This window comes from Rousettus aegyptiacus, unplaced genomic scaffold (assembly GCF_014176215.1).
Source record: "Rousettus aegyptiacus isolate mRouAeg1 unplaced genomic scaffold, mRouAeg1.p scaffold_m13_p_3, whole genome shotgun sequence".
Classification (NCBI taxonomy): Eukaryota; Metazoa; Chordata; class Mammalia; order Chiroptera; family Pteropodidae; genus Rousettus; species Rousettus aegyptiacus.
The window spans coordinates 152,144,611-152,161,786 of NW_023416306.1; the positions used below are offsets into that span (position 1 = coordinate 152,144,611).

The window sequence follows — 17,176 nt, forward strand, 5'->3', positions numbered from 1 at the left end:
TAAGATTAAGAATGCTGAATTTAAATGTCATTTCTCCATTTAAAGACTTCTCTAATCTCCATCGCCCCAATTACTCCTTCGGGAACATTTATAATAGTCTGTCTTGGGTTACAATAATTACCTACTTCATATAGCTATCATGAATAGTAAATGTGTTAGTGTATATAAAGGACTTAGAATAGTACCTGGTACATATAAATGCTCAAGAAATATTAGTCATTCATTGAGGAGTATGTTCTGTGTACATAATGAGCTCCTTGGGGGCAAGCATCAGATCTATTATTCTTTTTATCTTCCATTCCAAATCTGTTTTTCCCAGCACCTTACTCAAAGTTGGCATTCAGAATTTATATAGTTCTGGGGAGGAAATGTTTACTATTAGAGCTGTACATAAGATGACTCAATTTATTCCAATTTTTCATTGATTCATTAAACAATTAGAGATGTTTCAATTTACTTTTTGCTTTGTCTGTAATTGTAATAACTTGCTTAAATGAGACTAAACTGGCAACAGTATTTATCAATACAGATGATATACTTTTCATAAAAACATGAATATGACAATAGTGAAAATGGATAGCCTTATATATAGGGCTGGCAATGGGTTTTAACTCATATTTTAACTTTGGTTAACTGGTGGTAACACAGGAAAATGTATTAAGAGTCCCAAAATTAAGTGGAAAAGAGTACCTTGATCAAGTAATGATGTCTGATGTATACATGGAATGAAAGAGTATAGGCATTTGTACCATGTTTTGTTGTACTCGACTCATCTTATTTTAGTTCTGCTTGTAACAAATAGTACTCTGCAGTCTATGACCAGGAATATACTTTATTTGTGATTAGAAAGCAAAAAGAAGGCAACTGATCCATATGAAGAATTGAATGTACAATGCTACTTTGCGCCCCACCGCCTTCCCTTCATGAGCATGTAGTCTTACCTATTCTGCTCTGGTGAGAGCATCTAAAATAAATAGGCATTCCTAGTTAACAGCAGGTTTGTAAGGCAGAATAACCCTAATGGCATTTTATATTCATTGTACCAAAACTGTGACTGGAAAACTGCATGACATCACTATGTTCCAAACTGTGACTAAAAGGCTGTACAGTGTGAATATTAATAATCTCATATTAAAGATTAAAAAATAAATTTTGTTGCCTTGTATCTTTGGTAAAAAAATAATTATACTTTACTCTTTCAGTTTACTAAGTAAATAAACATATAGCCTTAAAACACTTTTTTTGATTTTCATCAGGACTTTGTATGAAGAAAAAGTGTCCTTCTGGTGGTGCTCTATTTAGGCAGCACATAAAATATGGAAAGTACATAATTGTGTTATGTTAGAATACTTAATATACGAACTTTGATATTATAATTTATTTCCCTATACAGAAATAAATATGATTATTTTTTAGCTGTAGTACCATTTTCACGTGCATTTTTTTAAAAAAAGGAGTTATATATTCAGTTAGATATTATTTTTGAGAGAGTTGCATATATTTGTTATCTCCAATTTCTGAGATTGTTTCTCAGTCCTCATCTTGGTTGACCTACCAGAGTATTTCAATACGGGCGATTTCCTCTTTGAAGCAATTTTAATATTTGGCTTCTAGAACACTGTTCATTTCTTCCCCCTTCATTCCCTCCTGTCTTTCTGACTACTTCTTCCCAGGCTCATGTTCCCAGCTTTTAAAAGCTGGAATACTCCAGGACTCAGTTTTTGGATCTCTTTTCTTTTCTATCTTTACCTACTCCCTAGATTATTTCTTCCAGATAATGGTTTTACCATCTATATGCTGATGGCTCCTGAGTATTTATCTCTAGCCCAGGTATTTCCTCTGAACTCCAGATTCACACATTCAGTTGCCTGATGTTCCCACTGCATGTCTGGCAGACGTCTTATACTTAACATGTTTAAAACTGAGTCCTGATATCCTTCCCAAGCCCCAGCTAAACTAACTTCTATTGCGTTTGTCAGATGACAGATAATGCCATTCTTCCAGTTACCCAGGCCAAAATCCTCTGTAATTTCTTGACTGCATCTCATACATCCCCTATGATGCCTATTATCTTTCTAATTTCATCTTCTATTACTCTCCTCTCATTCTCTCAGCCAGCTTCTTGTGTTTTATTAACACTTCTGATGTGGTCCTGCCTCAAAGCCTTTGCATTTGAGATTCACTCTGCCTATAAACGTTCTTCCTCCAGATAGCCTCATGGCTAGCTGCCTCACTTCCTTTGAGTCTTTATTTAGAAGTCACCGTCTATCTAAAATGTCAACTGCTACCAAATTCCTGACATTTCATTCTTTTAACCTGCTTTTTCTTTTTTTTCTCTTTCACAGTTCTCACTATCTAAACTACTTATTTATTTTGTTTACTATATGCTGAATGCTAGCTCACGACAGCAGGAATTTTCATCTGTATTATTCACTGTTATATTGCAAGTGCTTACTGCTGTTTCTGGCATGTAGTTGATACTCAATAATTATGTGTTGAATAAATAACTTTTTAAGTAAGCTTTTTATCCCACATGAAATAGAAAAAATAAAATAAAAATTTTTCATATTAAGAAACTTAGAGAATTGATTATGTGCTTTCTTAAATAATTAATTTTCACGCATTTAAAGTTATATGGATTTATTAGTTTGCTAGGGCTGTCACAGCAAATCCCACAAACTAGGTAGCTTAAGCAACAGAAATTTATTTTCTTACCGTTGGCTAGAAGTCTGAGATTCAGGTGTCCGCAGGACTGATTTCTTCTTAGGCCTCTCTCCTTGGCAAATGTATGGCCATCTTTTCCTCCATGTCTTCACACAGTCTTTCTTCTGTTTCTGTCTGTTTCTGTTTCTAATCTCCTCTTATAAGGGTACCTGTCATATTGGATTCTATCTAAAATGATGTCAGTTTACCTTAATTACCTCTTTAAAAGCCCTATCTCCGAATCGAGTCACATTATGAGGTAATAGGGTTTAGAACTTCAACATTTGGATTTGGGGGAATCCAATTCTTTTTTTAGTAATTAAACCATTTTGCATGAATTAAATCACTCATAAAATTTCTTGTCCTGAAAAATGTTTTTCATAAGAAAATTTAAAATAATTTCTTAAATAAATTAAAACCCAAGTATATATAACTATATATGCCTGGCACACATATATACAACACATACACACATACATCACTTATTATGTACTTACCTTGGAATAAGCATTATGCTGAATGTTTCAGACAAATATCTCATTTAATGCTTATATTCTTATAAAATAAATGTTGTATTTCCTCATTTTACATGTGCAACTGAGACTCAAAGAGGTTTGTTTGCTTCCCTATAGAGTTTGGATGGGAACACAGTTAACTGGATTTGTATTCTTAACCACTGAATTATGGATATTATAGAACAGTGCCATCTAATAAAAATGTCTGCATGGTTCCAAAACAGTTGCCACTAGCCATACACAGCTATTAATCTCTTGAAATGTGGCTAGTGTGACTGAGAAACTGAATTTTTAATTGTATTTCATTTAACCATGTGGCTAGTAGCTACCATATTGTACAGTGTAGTTATAGAAGTTTCCAGTGTGAAAACTAAATGTATAACTTATGCATAAGTAATCATAGTAGTTTTTTAGAACAGAAATGAGATTTCCTGTATTTTACTAGAAGTCTTTTTTAATTTTGAAAAATAATACATGCACATGGTTTTATGCAAATAGTTCAAAAGAGGTTATAATGAAAAATAAATCTTCCTCTGACCATATAGTTTCAGTTCCTCCCCAAAGCAACCACTGTTTCTACTTTCTTTTTTTCTTTTCCAGAAATAGCCTATAGATGTACAAATAGAAACAGCCTTGTAAAAAATACAAATAGGCATCTTTTACACCAAATCACAATTTAGTTATTTAAAAGGTTGAAAGCAAAAGATTTTTAAAATACTAAGTCAGTTGTTTACACTTTTAATCCTTTGTAGAGTGAAATTGGACTATACATAAGTGTATTTCTGTTTTCTGTTGAGTCCTCATTTTATAAGAGATTTGAAATATATATGCTCTCAAAATTAAAGTTCGAATTTTCTTTACTCTTATTTTAGCCCTGTAATATTTTTACTAGCCAGCAAATTAGGACCATGAATTCCAAATAGGTAACCATTTTTAAATTTAATATTGGCATGATGTGAAATTATAGTTGTAGTGTTTACCTTAGATGATAGGTCAATGTTATTCTCACTTTTTATGAATATACTCTCTCTTACTCATTATAGAAGGATATTTGTTATATAAAATTTATTAAATTTTTATTATATTAGATTTACAATTGTGTAATATGATTCTCATAAACAAAAAATTGCTTTTTTTCCACTGCAGAAAACTTGAGGATATTGTCTTTAGGAAGAAACAACATAAAGAACTTAAATGGACTGGTAGGTTTCTATTTATTACTTTAAAAAAGCATACACTTTTATATTAGTATACAAATAATACTTGTCCATTGCAAAAACTTTACAAAATAGAAAAGCAACTATAAAAAATACCTATAAGCCACTGACAATTTAAATACTGCTAACAGTTTGACATCTTTCTTGTTTTTTTTTCTATTCTTCAATGGGCATATAGAGCGTGAAAGCATCCCATACGTATTGTTTTGCATCTCTTTTTTTTACTTAATATATAAAGATATTTTTCCATGTCATTAATTCTTTCAACAAATTCATTCAGTGATATTTCCTGAATGCTAACTTTAAATCAGGCATTGTTCTAGGCACTAGAGATACATCTGAATATAAAGCAAAGTCCTTGCTCTTATGGAACTTAACATTGCAGTGCAGGGAGATAGAGTAGAAAATAGTTGTGTGATACATCAGATGGTGATGAATGCAGTGAAGAGAAATGAGGCATGTAAGAGAACACAGAGTGATGGGAAATTCTCCCTAGAAGTGAGGGTGTAAGCTATAGAGCTTACCAAGGCATGAATGCTTCAGGCTGAGGTAGGACAGCAAGTACAAGTGTCCTGAAACTGAAGCTGCTTGGTATGCTTGAGTAAGGGCAAAAGAGTTGAATGAGAGAGAAAGGGTTGTCCTCTATAAGTTTGGAGAGGGAGCCAGGAACCAAGCCATATTATGCCTTGTAGGTCATGATAAGATTTTAGATTTTTTTCGAAGTGGCTTACAAAGCCATTGGAAGTTTTTGAGAGTCGATCCTTCCCTCAAAAATGTGCCAGCAGCAATCAAGGCTCAACCACAATAGGTGGGCATACAAAATGCACACAGGGTACACCTGGAGCACCCAGCTCAGGTGACCCAGGAGATGCACCACTGGGCTCCACAGAACTCTCACTACATAAGGCCACTACCAAGACCAGGAGACACAGCAGCTCTACCTAATATATAGAAACAAATAGAAGGAGGTGGCCAAAATGAGACAGATAAACATGTCCTGAATAAAGATCAAGAAAAAGAGGAGAGAGAAAAAAATGGCGTAGATGATAGAGGCTCTGTTCATCCCTCTGACGACCAAATCAAAGATGTAACAGTAATAAGGAGCAGCAGCAAGGAAAAATCACCTGGGATCTAAAGGAATAATCCATACAACTAGGGAGAAATCCAGGATAACCCTGTGACAGGAGAAGGTAGGACAGGGCGAGGACATGGGGCTGCCCAGTCTTGAGTGGCTGAGTGAGACGGAGGCAGCGGCAGCTGCAGAAGCCTCTTAAAGGGCCTGTGTCCACGAGCAAATTTTCGCAATGGCGGACCTACTCACTCTGAGCACCATGCTGATTTGACTGTATGCAGGGGGCACCAGGGGACATTGTCAGAGTGAGGGCTTAGGTGAAACTCGTTCTGTACAGAAGTGCCGGCAGTATCCATTGTTCCCTGTTGAGCCCTCCCCACACCAGTGCGCCGGACACAGCACTGCCATCGCCGTGATGTCATCAAACTGGATAATAGAGATCACTCTGCCCAGAGGATTCCCTGGGACCCTGCCTACCCAACTCTTGGCCCCACCCAAGCCACATCCAGGTATATCCTCAGCAAGTCAGGTGCTCCTTGCTGAGACTCACACTAGAGGAGGCAGCTGGCCTCGGTTTCTGGTTTGGCCTTTTGAGGCAACTATAAGCACAGCATCTGTGGATTGCTTGCTGAATCTTAACAGGTGGCCCTGGAGAGGCATAGGCTTAGGCTAAATTTGACCTGCAGCTGAACCCCTCTCAGGACTGTGCCACTGAACACCTACTTCACAAATCCGTCTAATAAGACTGGGAAACTTAGCAGCTTTGCTCGGGACACAGAAATAGACATGGAAAGGCAGCCAAAATGGTAGGACAAAGAAGCAGAAAGCATATGAGAGAACAGAACAGAGATCCAGATATAACAGAGTCAAAAAATCTAACAGATGCAGAGTTCAAAACACTGGTTAAATTTAGTGAGAACTTCAACAAAGAGATAAAAAAAACATTAAAATGGAAATGGAAATTGTAAAAGGGAACCACTCTGAAATGAAGAACACATTATCTGAGATGAGAAGTATATTAAATGGAATAAACAAAGTGAATAAAGAAGAGGATCAAATTCCCTATGTAGAGGATGAGAAAGCCAATCAGGACACTCAGAATGGCAAGAGATAAGATGCCAAGGCTATAAAAATAATTTAAGAAATATATGGGACACTATTAAGGGTCCAAATATTCATCCGATCGGCATAACTGAAGTAAATCAAGATGTTGAACAGCTGTTTGAAGAAATAATGATGGAAACGTCCCTAACCTGGTGAAGGAAATGGACATAAAGCCCCAGGAAGCTCAGAGACTTCCAAAAATCAGGAATCCAAAGAGGCCCACACCAAGACACATCATAATTAAAATGCCAAAGCTTAAATACAAAGAAAGAACATTAAAAGCAGGAAGAGAAAAATACTTATAAGGGAATACCCATAAGACTGGCAGCTGATTTCTCAAAAGAAACTATGTAGGACAGAAGGGCTTGGCAAAAAATGACAGGATGAAGACCCAGGATCTACAACCAAGAATAATTTATCCAGCAAAGCTATCATTTAGAGTTGAAGGACAGATAAAGAGCATTCCAAACAAAAATAAGCTAAAGTAATTTGTCACCACTAAGCCAGTATTACAGGAAATGTTGGAGGGACTTCTTTAAGAAGGAAAAACATGTGTCAAAAACAGGAAGAAAGAATGGTAACAGTTTATAGCCATGCCACCCTGAATGTGCCTGATCTCGTCTCGAAGCTAAGCAGGGTTGGGCCTGGTTAGTATTTAGATGGGAGACCACCTAGGAATACCAGGTGCTGTAGGTGTAAAAAAAAAAAAAAGAATAGTAACAGCTACATTCCTATCAATAAGTATCTTAAATGGAAATGAATCAAGTGATTCAACCAAAAGGTAGAGTAGTTGAAAGGATAATAACACAAGACCCTTACATATGAAAAGGAAAGTGATGGAAAAAGATATTGCTTTGATGGACCTAGAAGTTATTTAAGTCAGACAAAGAAAGATAGACACTATATGATTTCACTTATATGTGGAATCTAAAGAATAAAAAGAAAAAGCTAATCAAAAACGGACACAGATATAGTGGACAATTTGGTGTTGGACAAATTGGAGAGGGGTCGGGGGTCTGGAAGAACGGGATGAAGGGCTAAAGAAGTACAAATTAGTAGGTGATGGATGGTCACGGGGCTGGGGAGCACGGCATAGGGAATGCAGTTAGCATTAATACGTTGGCTAGGTGGAAGGTCACGGGAGGGAAGGTGCAATTGGGGGGGATTGTTTTATGACCTATATAGCAGTCTAACCAATGTACTGTATACTTGAAACTTATTAAAAATTAAAAAAGAAAACTCTAGCAAAAGAACTAGGCAAAATGTAGACCAGCAATATACTGGGTGCAGAGTTCAAAATACTGGTTATAGGATGATCAGTGAGCTCAGTGAAAACTTCAACAAAGAGATAGAAAATATAAAAATGGAGAGAGACAACATAAAAACAAACCAGTTAGAAATGAAGAGCACAACTGAAATGAAGAATACATTAGAATCAACTGTAGATCAGATGAAGCAGAGAGTCGAATCAGTAATTTGTAAGACAAGGAAGCAGAAAACACCCAATCATAACAGCAAAAAGAAAAAAGAATCCAAAAAAAATGAGCATAGTTTAAGAGGCTTCTGGGACAATATCAAACACACCAACATTCATATCATAGGGGTACCAAAAGGAGAAGAGAGAGCAAGGAATTGAATACCTATTTGAAGAAATAATAATGGACATCACTTGGTGAAAGAAATAGACATACAAGCTCAGGAAGCACAGGGAGTCCCAAACAAAATGATCCCAAAGAGGACCACACCAAGGCACATCATTATTAAAATGGCAAAAGTTAAAGACAAAGAGAGAATCTTAAAAAGCAAGAGAACAGTTAGTTAACTACGAGGGAGCTCTCATAAGACCGATTGCTCAACAAAAACTTTGCAGGCCAGAAGGGACTGGCATGAAATATTCAAAGTGATGACAAGCAGGGTCCTATAACCAAGATTACTCTACCCAGCAAAGCTATCATTTAGAATCAAAGGACAGATAGAGTTTCCCAGATGAGAAGAAGCTAAAGGAGTTCATCACCATCAAACCAGTATTACAAGAAATGTTAAAGGACTTTTATAAGAAGATAAAAAAGATAAAAAATGTGAATAATAAAAATGAAATAACTTCATATCTATCAACAATTACTTTAAATTTAAATGGATTAAATGCTACAATTAAAAGACATGGGGTGGCTGAATGAATAAGGAAAAAAGACTCTTACATATGCTGCCTACAAGATACACACTTCAGATTGAAAGACACACGCAGACAAAGTAAAAGGACAGGAAAAGATATTTCATGAAAAAGGAAATTTATAAAAGGTGGGGTAGCAATACTTATACTAGATAAAATGAACTTTAAAACAAAGGCTAAAACAAGATAAAGAAGGACCCAGCAATTACACTTCTGGTTATTTATTTGAAGAAACCCCAACACTAACTCCATATGTTCAGTGAAGCATTATTTACAATAGTCAGCATATGGCAGCAATCTAAGTGTCCATCAGTAGTTGGATGGATAATCCTATGGCCATGTCTCCCTGAATGTGCCTGATCTCGTCTGATCTTGGAAGCTAAGCAGGATTGGGCCTGGTTAGTATTTGAATGGGAGACCATCTAGGAATATCAGATGCCGTAGGTGTTAAAAAAAAATAGATGGATGGATAAAGAAGTGGTACATATATGCAATGAAATATTACTCAACCATAAAAAAGAATGAAATCTTGCTGTCTGCAACAGCATTGATGGACCTAGAGGGTACTATGCTAAGTGAAATAAGTCAGAGAAAGATTCTCAAATATTACTATAGTATATAATTTCTCCCACGAAATGTAATATATACCTAGAAACCACAAAGAAATTGTAAGTATAGGATTAAAGACATGTACAGAGATATTTATCGAACAGATCTAAGCTGATCTCACTTGCTTAGATCTGTTCACTTTCTGTAGACTATTAGTAACACCCAATGGTTAGTTTTCTCCCTAGGATGTGTGGATGTGTGTGTGTGTGTTACCAAAGTCAACATTTTACCACTTATGCATAGACTAAGGAAAAATAAATCTGCATAGAGATACATATGCTGGGCTTCAAATAGGTTTACATACTGGTTTATTCATCCAGACATAGCAGTCTCAGATAGCTGCCTCTGTAAGTTACACATGACTACTCTAACATGTGAAACACAGACTGTTAAATTGAAGGAAAGGGGTCTATTTAAAACTACTTAGGAAAACTGATGATTCAGGTACATTATAAGCCCATTTGTATATGTGATCTGGCCTATACCTTCCTTTTGGATCTCATTTCATATTACTCTTCTTCCTACTTGGTAATTTCCAGCTACTGGCCGCCTTTTTTCCTGGAACATGCCAAGTCCATTCCCACCTGAGGACCTTTGTACTTCCTGTTTCCTCTGCCTTAAAAACTGTTATTTCAGATTTCCACATTACTGTCTCCTTTTTAAAAATTTTTAATTTTGTTTTTCAGTTTTTTAAATTTATTGGGTGACATTGGCTAATAAGATTTTATAGGTTTCAAGTGTACAATTCAATAATGCATCATATGTCTTCTGCATTTTATGTTCACCACCCAAAGTCAAACCTCCTTCCGTCACCATCTATTTGATCCCCTTTACCCTGGTCTCCCTCGCCTCTCCTCACTTTCCCTATAATAACCACTAAACTCTTATCTGTGGCTATGAGTTTTCGTTTGTCTTATTTGTTCATTGCTTTCAGTTTTATATCCCATATATGAGTGAAATCATATGGTTCTCACTGTCTCCTTCTTAACCTTCACACTTCAGCACCTCAAAAGTGACTCATCTACCCTATATTTAAAGTAGCCCTTTAAGCAATAACTCTTACCACATAACTTTTTTCATCTCTCTCATTACTATCTCAAATTCTTATTTATTTGTTCTCATTCTCTGTCTCTCTGTTGCGTGCGTACATGGATCCTAATGAGCATGTCAGTTTTATTTATTAGCATCTACATTAGTGCCTCATACATGTAGTAGGCACTCTATAAGTATTTACTGAATGACTCATGTATTTTTTTTTACTAATTACAAAAACTATTAGCTTTAAAATTTTAATTCTAAGAGTAATACATGTTAATTATAAAAAAACATATCAAGCAATTTATAAATATATGAAATACACTGTGAAAATCCCTACCTACCTCCTCAACTCCATGGTAACAGAAACAATATTGTTTTGTATGCTTTAACATTGTTTTCTCTGCACATACAAATAAATAGAAAAAGTAAATAAATGGATATCTGTATGTGTGCTTATGCTTCTGTGTATGTTATATATATTTGTAATGATAATGTATAGCACTACTATATTTTTTCTGCTTTTTCATTTAATATATCAGGAATATCCTTCCATGTGAAACATGCAAATTTAATGCATTCTTTTTTAAGAGCTATATAGTTTTCTACCATATCAGTATATAAATTTCATCCATGTTGTAGCATGTATCAGAATTTCTTTCTTTCTTTCTTTCTTTTTTTTTTTTTTGAGGATGAGTAATATTCTGTTGTATGTATATACCATATTTTGTTTATCCATTCATCCATCAATGGCACTTGGGTTTTTTCCACCTTTTGGCCATTATAAATGATGCTGCTATGAACATGGGTATCCAAATATCTCTTTGAAACCCTTCTTTCAATTCTTTTGGGTATATGTCTGGAAACAGGATTACTGGATTATATATGTTTGTTTTTAAGAGGAACTGCCAAACTGTTCCATAGTAGCTACTTCATTTTACATTTCTACTAACAGTGCACAAGAATTCCAGTTTCTCCATATGCTTGCCAACACTTCTTAATTTATGGTTGTTTGATAGTAGCCATCCTAATAGGTATGAGGTGGTCTCTCATTGTGCCAGACTCCTCTTTTACAGAGTAAGAAACTAAAGAGAAATTATTTGTCCACATATAGAAGCAGACCAATTTGCTAAAGGCTTGTTCACTCAATATTCAGTTCTCCAAAGGGCCAGTTTATTGAATGACAGATTTCACTGAATTGATTCACCAAACTTAGCCAGGTCTTACTGATTGATATTCATTAGGTTGCTTCACCAAAATCTTGTCTTTATTACCTGTTTATAAATATATAGAAAATTGTATTGCTTGGAATGTTTTCAACACATTTCGAAATTAGAGTTTTTATTTAGTGTTAATATTACTACAGCTATTTCATCCAGCTGTTGGATTTATCAGTCCATCTTTGTAGAATGTCAGCTTCATATTTTAGCCACTGATCACTTCTCAAGTGATTAAACCACATAAAAATACTAATCAAATTAAACTTGTTAGCAAATCCCTAAATATAGGGTTGTACAAAAGATAGTGGAATAGATTGACCATGTATTAGAAGATAAAACTACACCCTGGACATTCAAAGTTTATACAGCATTGTAAGTCAATATGCATAAGAAATTCTCATTCTGCAAAGTCATATTCTCAAGTAAAGTCCCTAGATGCACTGAAATTTGGTTATTGCAAATTTCATGGTTATGAAATGTCTTGGTTATAGAATCCAAATGGCTGAAAACTAAATTAAAGCTAAGTTGACTTCAAATGAGTGAACAAAGCATTACAGACATCTTCAAAGTTACTGTACCTAAAGGAATTTCTATCCTATCCTATTTAAAACAAATTACCATAATTTGTAAGTTAACAATGTTTCAGTAAATCAGTAAAAGTATAAATTCAGCAAGTTGGCTGTTTGAAGAACTGATCAAATTGGCTATGTGAAAACTTACCAAGAGTCCTCATCTGCACGTGTAAAACAACATTAAATAAGTGGGAGAACCCAGAATTAAACCTAAATCTTCCTGTCTTTTTTTCTCCTACCTCATACTTTCTAATTTGGAGACATGAGGTGGATGGGGATACAATGCAGTGAAATATATGCAAGAAAGTTTAAATTATATGAAGACATTCTATTCTTCTGAAAGACACATATGATATACTAATTAGATCCTTTGGGAGGAGATATCAGAATACTAGCCAAGGGGATTTAGTTAAATCACAAAGTTCTGACATAAGAATGCCAGGATGAACTGATTTAAAAGTTTCTTTTACTCTAAACTGTTGTTTCTTCTACTCAGAAGGTTGACACTGAGACAAATTATGGGAGTTGGGATGACAGACAGAACTAACTCAGGAGGCCACTCCGTTCTCAGTTTTTCCTCTTGGTTCCACCAGTATGAAAATTGCATGCGTTAAGGATTTTTATCCAGTGCACATTTATTCTTTATAGTCTTTGAAGGGACAGTTACCAGGACATAGATGTGGACCCCACATTCTAATCATTACCATGTGGTCGTAGGTAAATTCTTTTGAGTTAAGAATTTACCTAATTGGTTCTGCCTAGTATTGTTTTTTTAAAAGAAATCACTACATTTTGTCTTATGTCTATTAAAGAAGGAAGTCTTTGTGCCACATTGATTATATCTGTCATTTAAGAGTATGATGTAATCTTTATATGATAATGGATTGTGGGTTTTCAACGGAATTTCGTACATCAAAAAAAGATGAATCAATGTAAATAGGATGGATAGATAGATATGTGATAGGAAAAGGATAATAAAGTAATAATGGTAGAATCTGAGTAGTGGTATTTACCATAACATTCTTTAAATTTGTTTGTTTGTTTGTTTGAAAGTTTCCACAATAAATATCAGGGGGAAAAACTCTGAAATTTAGACCTAGCTCTACTGTTTAAGAGAAAAAGCCTTTAATCTCTCCATAATAGAAATCAAATAACCTACTTTGCCTATCTTGAATATTATAAGGATCACATAATATAATGTATAGGGAAGTAATTTGAAAACTATACCATTCAATAAAAGTGAGAAAATAGTGCTATTATTTTCCTTCTCAGTGATTTCAGTAGCTATTCTTAGTTCGGATCAGTTTGAAGAAAGGAAGAGAATGTTCTACTTGGCTTTCTTAATAAGAAAAAACTGCTACACAACTTTTAACTCTTTTGCCAGTGGGCAGGTGGGTCTCAGTTCTCTCTGAAGGCTATTGTCTTTATAAGGAAGGGGACAAAAGAAAAGGCTTAAAAATAAGCATGTAAGTCAAATTGGTTTCTTTTTTTCAGGAAGCAGTAGGGGACACATTAGAAGAACTGTGGATCTCCTACAATTTTATCGAGAAGTTGAAAGGGATCCATGTAATGAAGAAATTGAAGATTCTCTACATGTCTAATAACCTGGTGAAAGACTGGGGTAAGCTGAGGCTGGCTCTTTCCTAATCTTCTACCCCCTGTTTATAGAAAATAGCCCAGTAGAGAACAAGATGCCAAATGGAGACATTTATTTCTAAGCACAGAGGGAAATAGCTATAGGAGTGCCTATATTTCAGCTAAATGCTTAAAATTTATATTTAGATATTTAATTAGAATGATTATAATAGAATAAATCCTGGTACTATTAATAATGAAAAATTTTCAATTATTATCTAACGGCTGAAAGAAATCAGTTTAAATGTAACAATTTTCGGGTGGAAGACTTATTTGACATCGATATTATTTTGCTTTTTTATTGTATATTATTTATTCACCATTTTCTAAAGCCCTATTATGTGTCGTGAACTATATGCCAGATTCTTGAGAAACATTGTTGAATAGAACACTATCCCTGCCCTCAAAGAGGTCACAGGTTAGTGGGGAAGGTTAGTTTATAGGTTAACAATTATAAAACTGTGGGGTAAGTCCTACAGTAGAGGCTTCAGGGAGTTGCTTTAAAAATTCAAAGGTGAGGGAATGGGTAGAGACAAAAGCAGTTTAGCTTAGCTCATACTAATGCAATAGAGCATAGAGACCTGCCACTGGAGAGTGATCTGAACCTCATTTCCTTGTTCTATTCTATCCTTAGGCTAGCGTAAAAGTAGAAAAGGTATATGTCTTCTTTTTTTCTCCTTTTCCATAATGTTTTCAGAAAATGACTTCACATGGTTTAACTTCAAAATTCCTTTACTTCGAAATCTTAAACAACAAATTATTCTGAATAGTCACAAACAGTGAGACTAGAATTCAACCTCAAAAATCATAACAGGGAAACTTGCCATTTTAATATGGAATGTATTCTTTGACCTTGCAGCGGAATTTGTGAAGCTGGCAGAGCTTCCATGCCTGGAAGACCTGGTGTTTGTAGGCAACCCCTTGGAAGAGAAGCAGTCTGCTGAGGGGAACTGGATTGAAGAGGCAACCAAAAGAGTGCCCAAACTGAAAAAGCTGGATGGTGAGTGACTCTTCGAGCCAGCTTGGAAGTAGTTCTAGGTATTTGAATTGGATTTGTGACATGGAATCATGAAAAGGAAGAAAACTAAAGAAAGTGATAGATCGTCTCTAATCTCCAAGGCCATTTCTGTCCACAGGAAATTTTATGGGCCAGGTTTGGGACAAGTTGAGATGAAAAACCCCGAGGACATTTAGACTGGTATAAGATCATCCCTAGACAAAAACTTATAAGAAAGCTGGCCTTATTCTCAAGTCATAAAGGCATTATTTTACAGAATAATTGGATGTAATGTTAAGCAATTGCTTGTTCAGAATTACAGTGTTCTCTATCCCCCTCCCACCCAATTTCAGTTTCCCAGTATCTAAAATAGGTGTTGATATCTGTAGATACCCTTGGCTAACTGGGTTCAAGTCCCAATTATACCACTTAATATCTTTGTCGTCATTGTGCCAGTTAGTTAATCTCACCAAACCTTTTCTTTTGTAATATAAAAACAGACCTCTCTGGGTCTTACCTCTTCCCAGTGGTGCTACCAGGAAGCCAGGCCAGGATTCTGACTGTTCCAGAACTCACGGACTTCTCTTTTTTCTACCAGCCCAAAGAAATATTTTTTTAGTCTGGGCAGAATCACTATCCTCTTTCTTTTTTACATCATTCTGAATCTTCTCACAAACTCTTATCTTCTCAGTGATCTTAGGCTTTTCAAAGATAAAAGCCAGTAAGTCTGACTGTATGTTTCTGCTTTCCACACTGCCCCTGAAGCAATAATGCAGAGCCAGCTAGCCTACCTGACTGAATGGGGCAGTAGTGGGGAGCGAATTGGTGAGGAAAATCACCATCATCATCCCATGTACCAAATGCATATTTTCCTTATTGTCTTCATCGCCATACCCATACTGACATTCACAATCCAAAACAAGAGGGCCTAGTTGTCTATGGTTGAGGCTTCCTTGTTCCTCAACCCTTCTCTCTCCTCCTTACCACCCCTGCTTCCCTGCCATTCTACCCTTCCTACTCTGTGTCTCTCCATCTCTCCCTTACCACCTCTATCTAAAGTTCAGTACTCAATCCTTTTATCCACCTCAGATTACTATGGCGGTTGTTCTTAAATGGTGCTACATCCCTGTGGAGGGATATTTCAGAATCTCTGGAAAGACAGTGAAGGAGATCAGTACAGTTCGAAAAAGTTTTACAGGTCAATCTGATATGCATCCCTGGAAGAGATGTGCTCATCTATCTTCCAGTTGGGAATTTTGACATAAAAGGCTCTTCAGTAGCTCTTTCCCTACACCAAAAAATTTTAACAGCTTGATTGATGTGTAATTTTAACTACATACAATTTACTACACATATTTAAAGTGCATAACTTAATGTTTTGAAATATGTATGCACCTCTGAAATCATCACCACAATTAATATAGTGAACATATATATGATGATGACTACTGTTAACAATATTATATTATATACTTGAAAGTTGCTAAGAGAGCCAATCTTAAAAGTTCTCACTACACACACAAAAAGGTAACTGTAAGGTGATGGATGTGTTAACTAACCTTATTGTGGTAATTCTTTCATAGTATATATGTATATCAAATCATCATGTTTATACCTTAAACTTACACAATGTAATGTGTTGATCCTATCTCAATAAAGCTGGAGGAAAAACGATAAAGAAAGTATGCATCACCTTCAAAAGTTACCCTTGGCCTCCTTGTAACCCCTCCCTCTGCTGTTCACCACCATCTCTCCCAAGAGAATTGCCGATCAGCTTTCTGTCTCTATAGATTAGTTTGTATTTTCTAGAGTGTTATATAAATGGAATCATGCAGAGTGTTCTCTTTTTTCCCTGTGGGTACATACCTAGGGGTAAAATGACAAAAATAGGAGATTACCTCTTGTGGGGAGGTACAAGAATAATCAGGAAGAGGCAAATAGATTTCTAACATACTGGTAATGTTCTAGTTCCTAAAACGGGTGATGGGTATACAATCATTGGCTTTGTTACTCTTTAAAGTATTTGTATGGTATTTGTATGAATGAATATTTCACAATTAAAAATTGAAATAAAAAAAAGGAGAGGGTAGAGACATTACACATTAGATATCTTGGACTTCTGCCTAAAATATGTTCGACATAAAAATGTTCACCTTTGGTTGCATTCTAGAAACTATTTGAAATCATTTGTCTTAACTTCCTTCAGGATTGCACACTTCCTTCAGGATTGCACACATTCCCTTAAGAATGTAACTGAATCTCTTATGTAAACAGACCAAGCCACATCTTAGCCTTTTGGACCAAGCATTGCCCTCAGGCCAATCTCA

General features: G+C 35.5%; 1 protein-coding gene and 1 pseudogene across 2 annotated transcripts in view; both read left to right on the forward strand.

Moving 5' to 3' along the window:
- The window catches only part of DNAL1 (dynein axonemal light chain 1), a 34,128-nt gene that overhangs the window by 11,651 nt on the left and 5,301 nt on the right, over nucleotides 1-17,176 (forward strand). For both annotated transcript variants that reach the window (XM_016134809.2, XM_036239575.1), the window contains exons 5-7: nucleotides 4,365-4,420; nucleotides 13,712-13,838; nucleotides 14,712-14,852. In XM_016134809.2, the coding sequence (XP_015990295.2) occupies nucleotides 4,365-4,420; nucleotides 13,712-13,838; nucleotides 14,712-14,852 (324 nt within the window). The remainder of the gene's footprint in view (nucleotides 1-4,364; nucleotides 4,421-13,711; nucleotides 13,839-14,711; nucleotides 14,853-17,176) is intronic.
- LOC118600564 lies at nucleotides 9,110-9,228 on the forward strand (annotated as a pseudogene).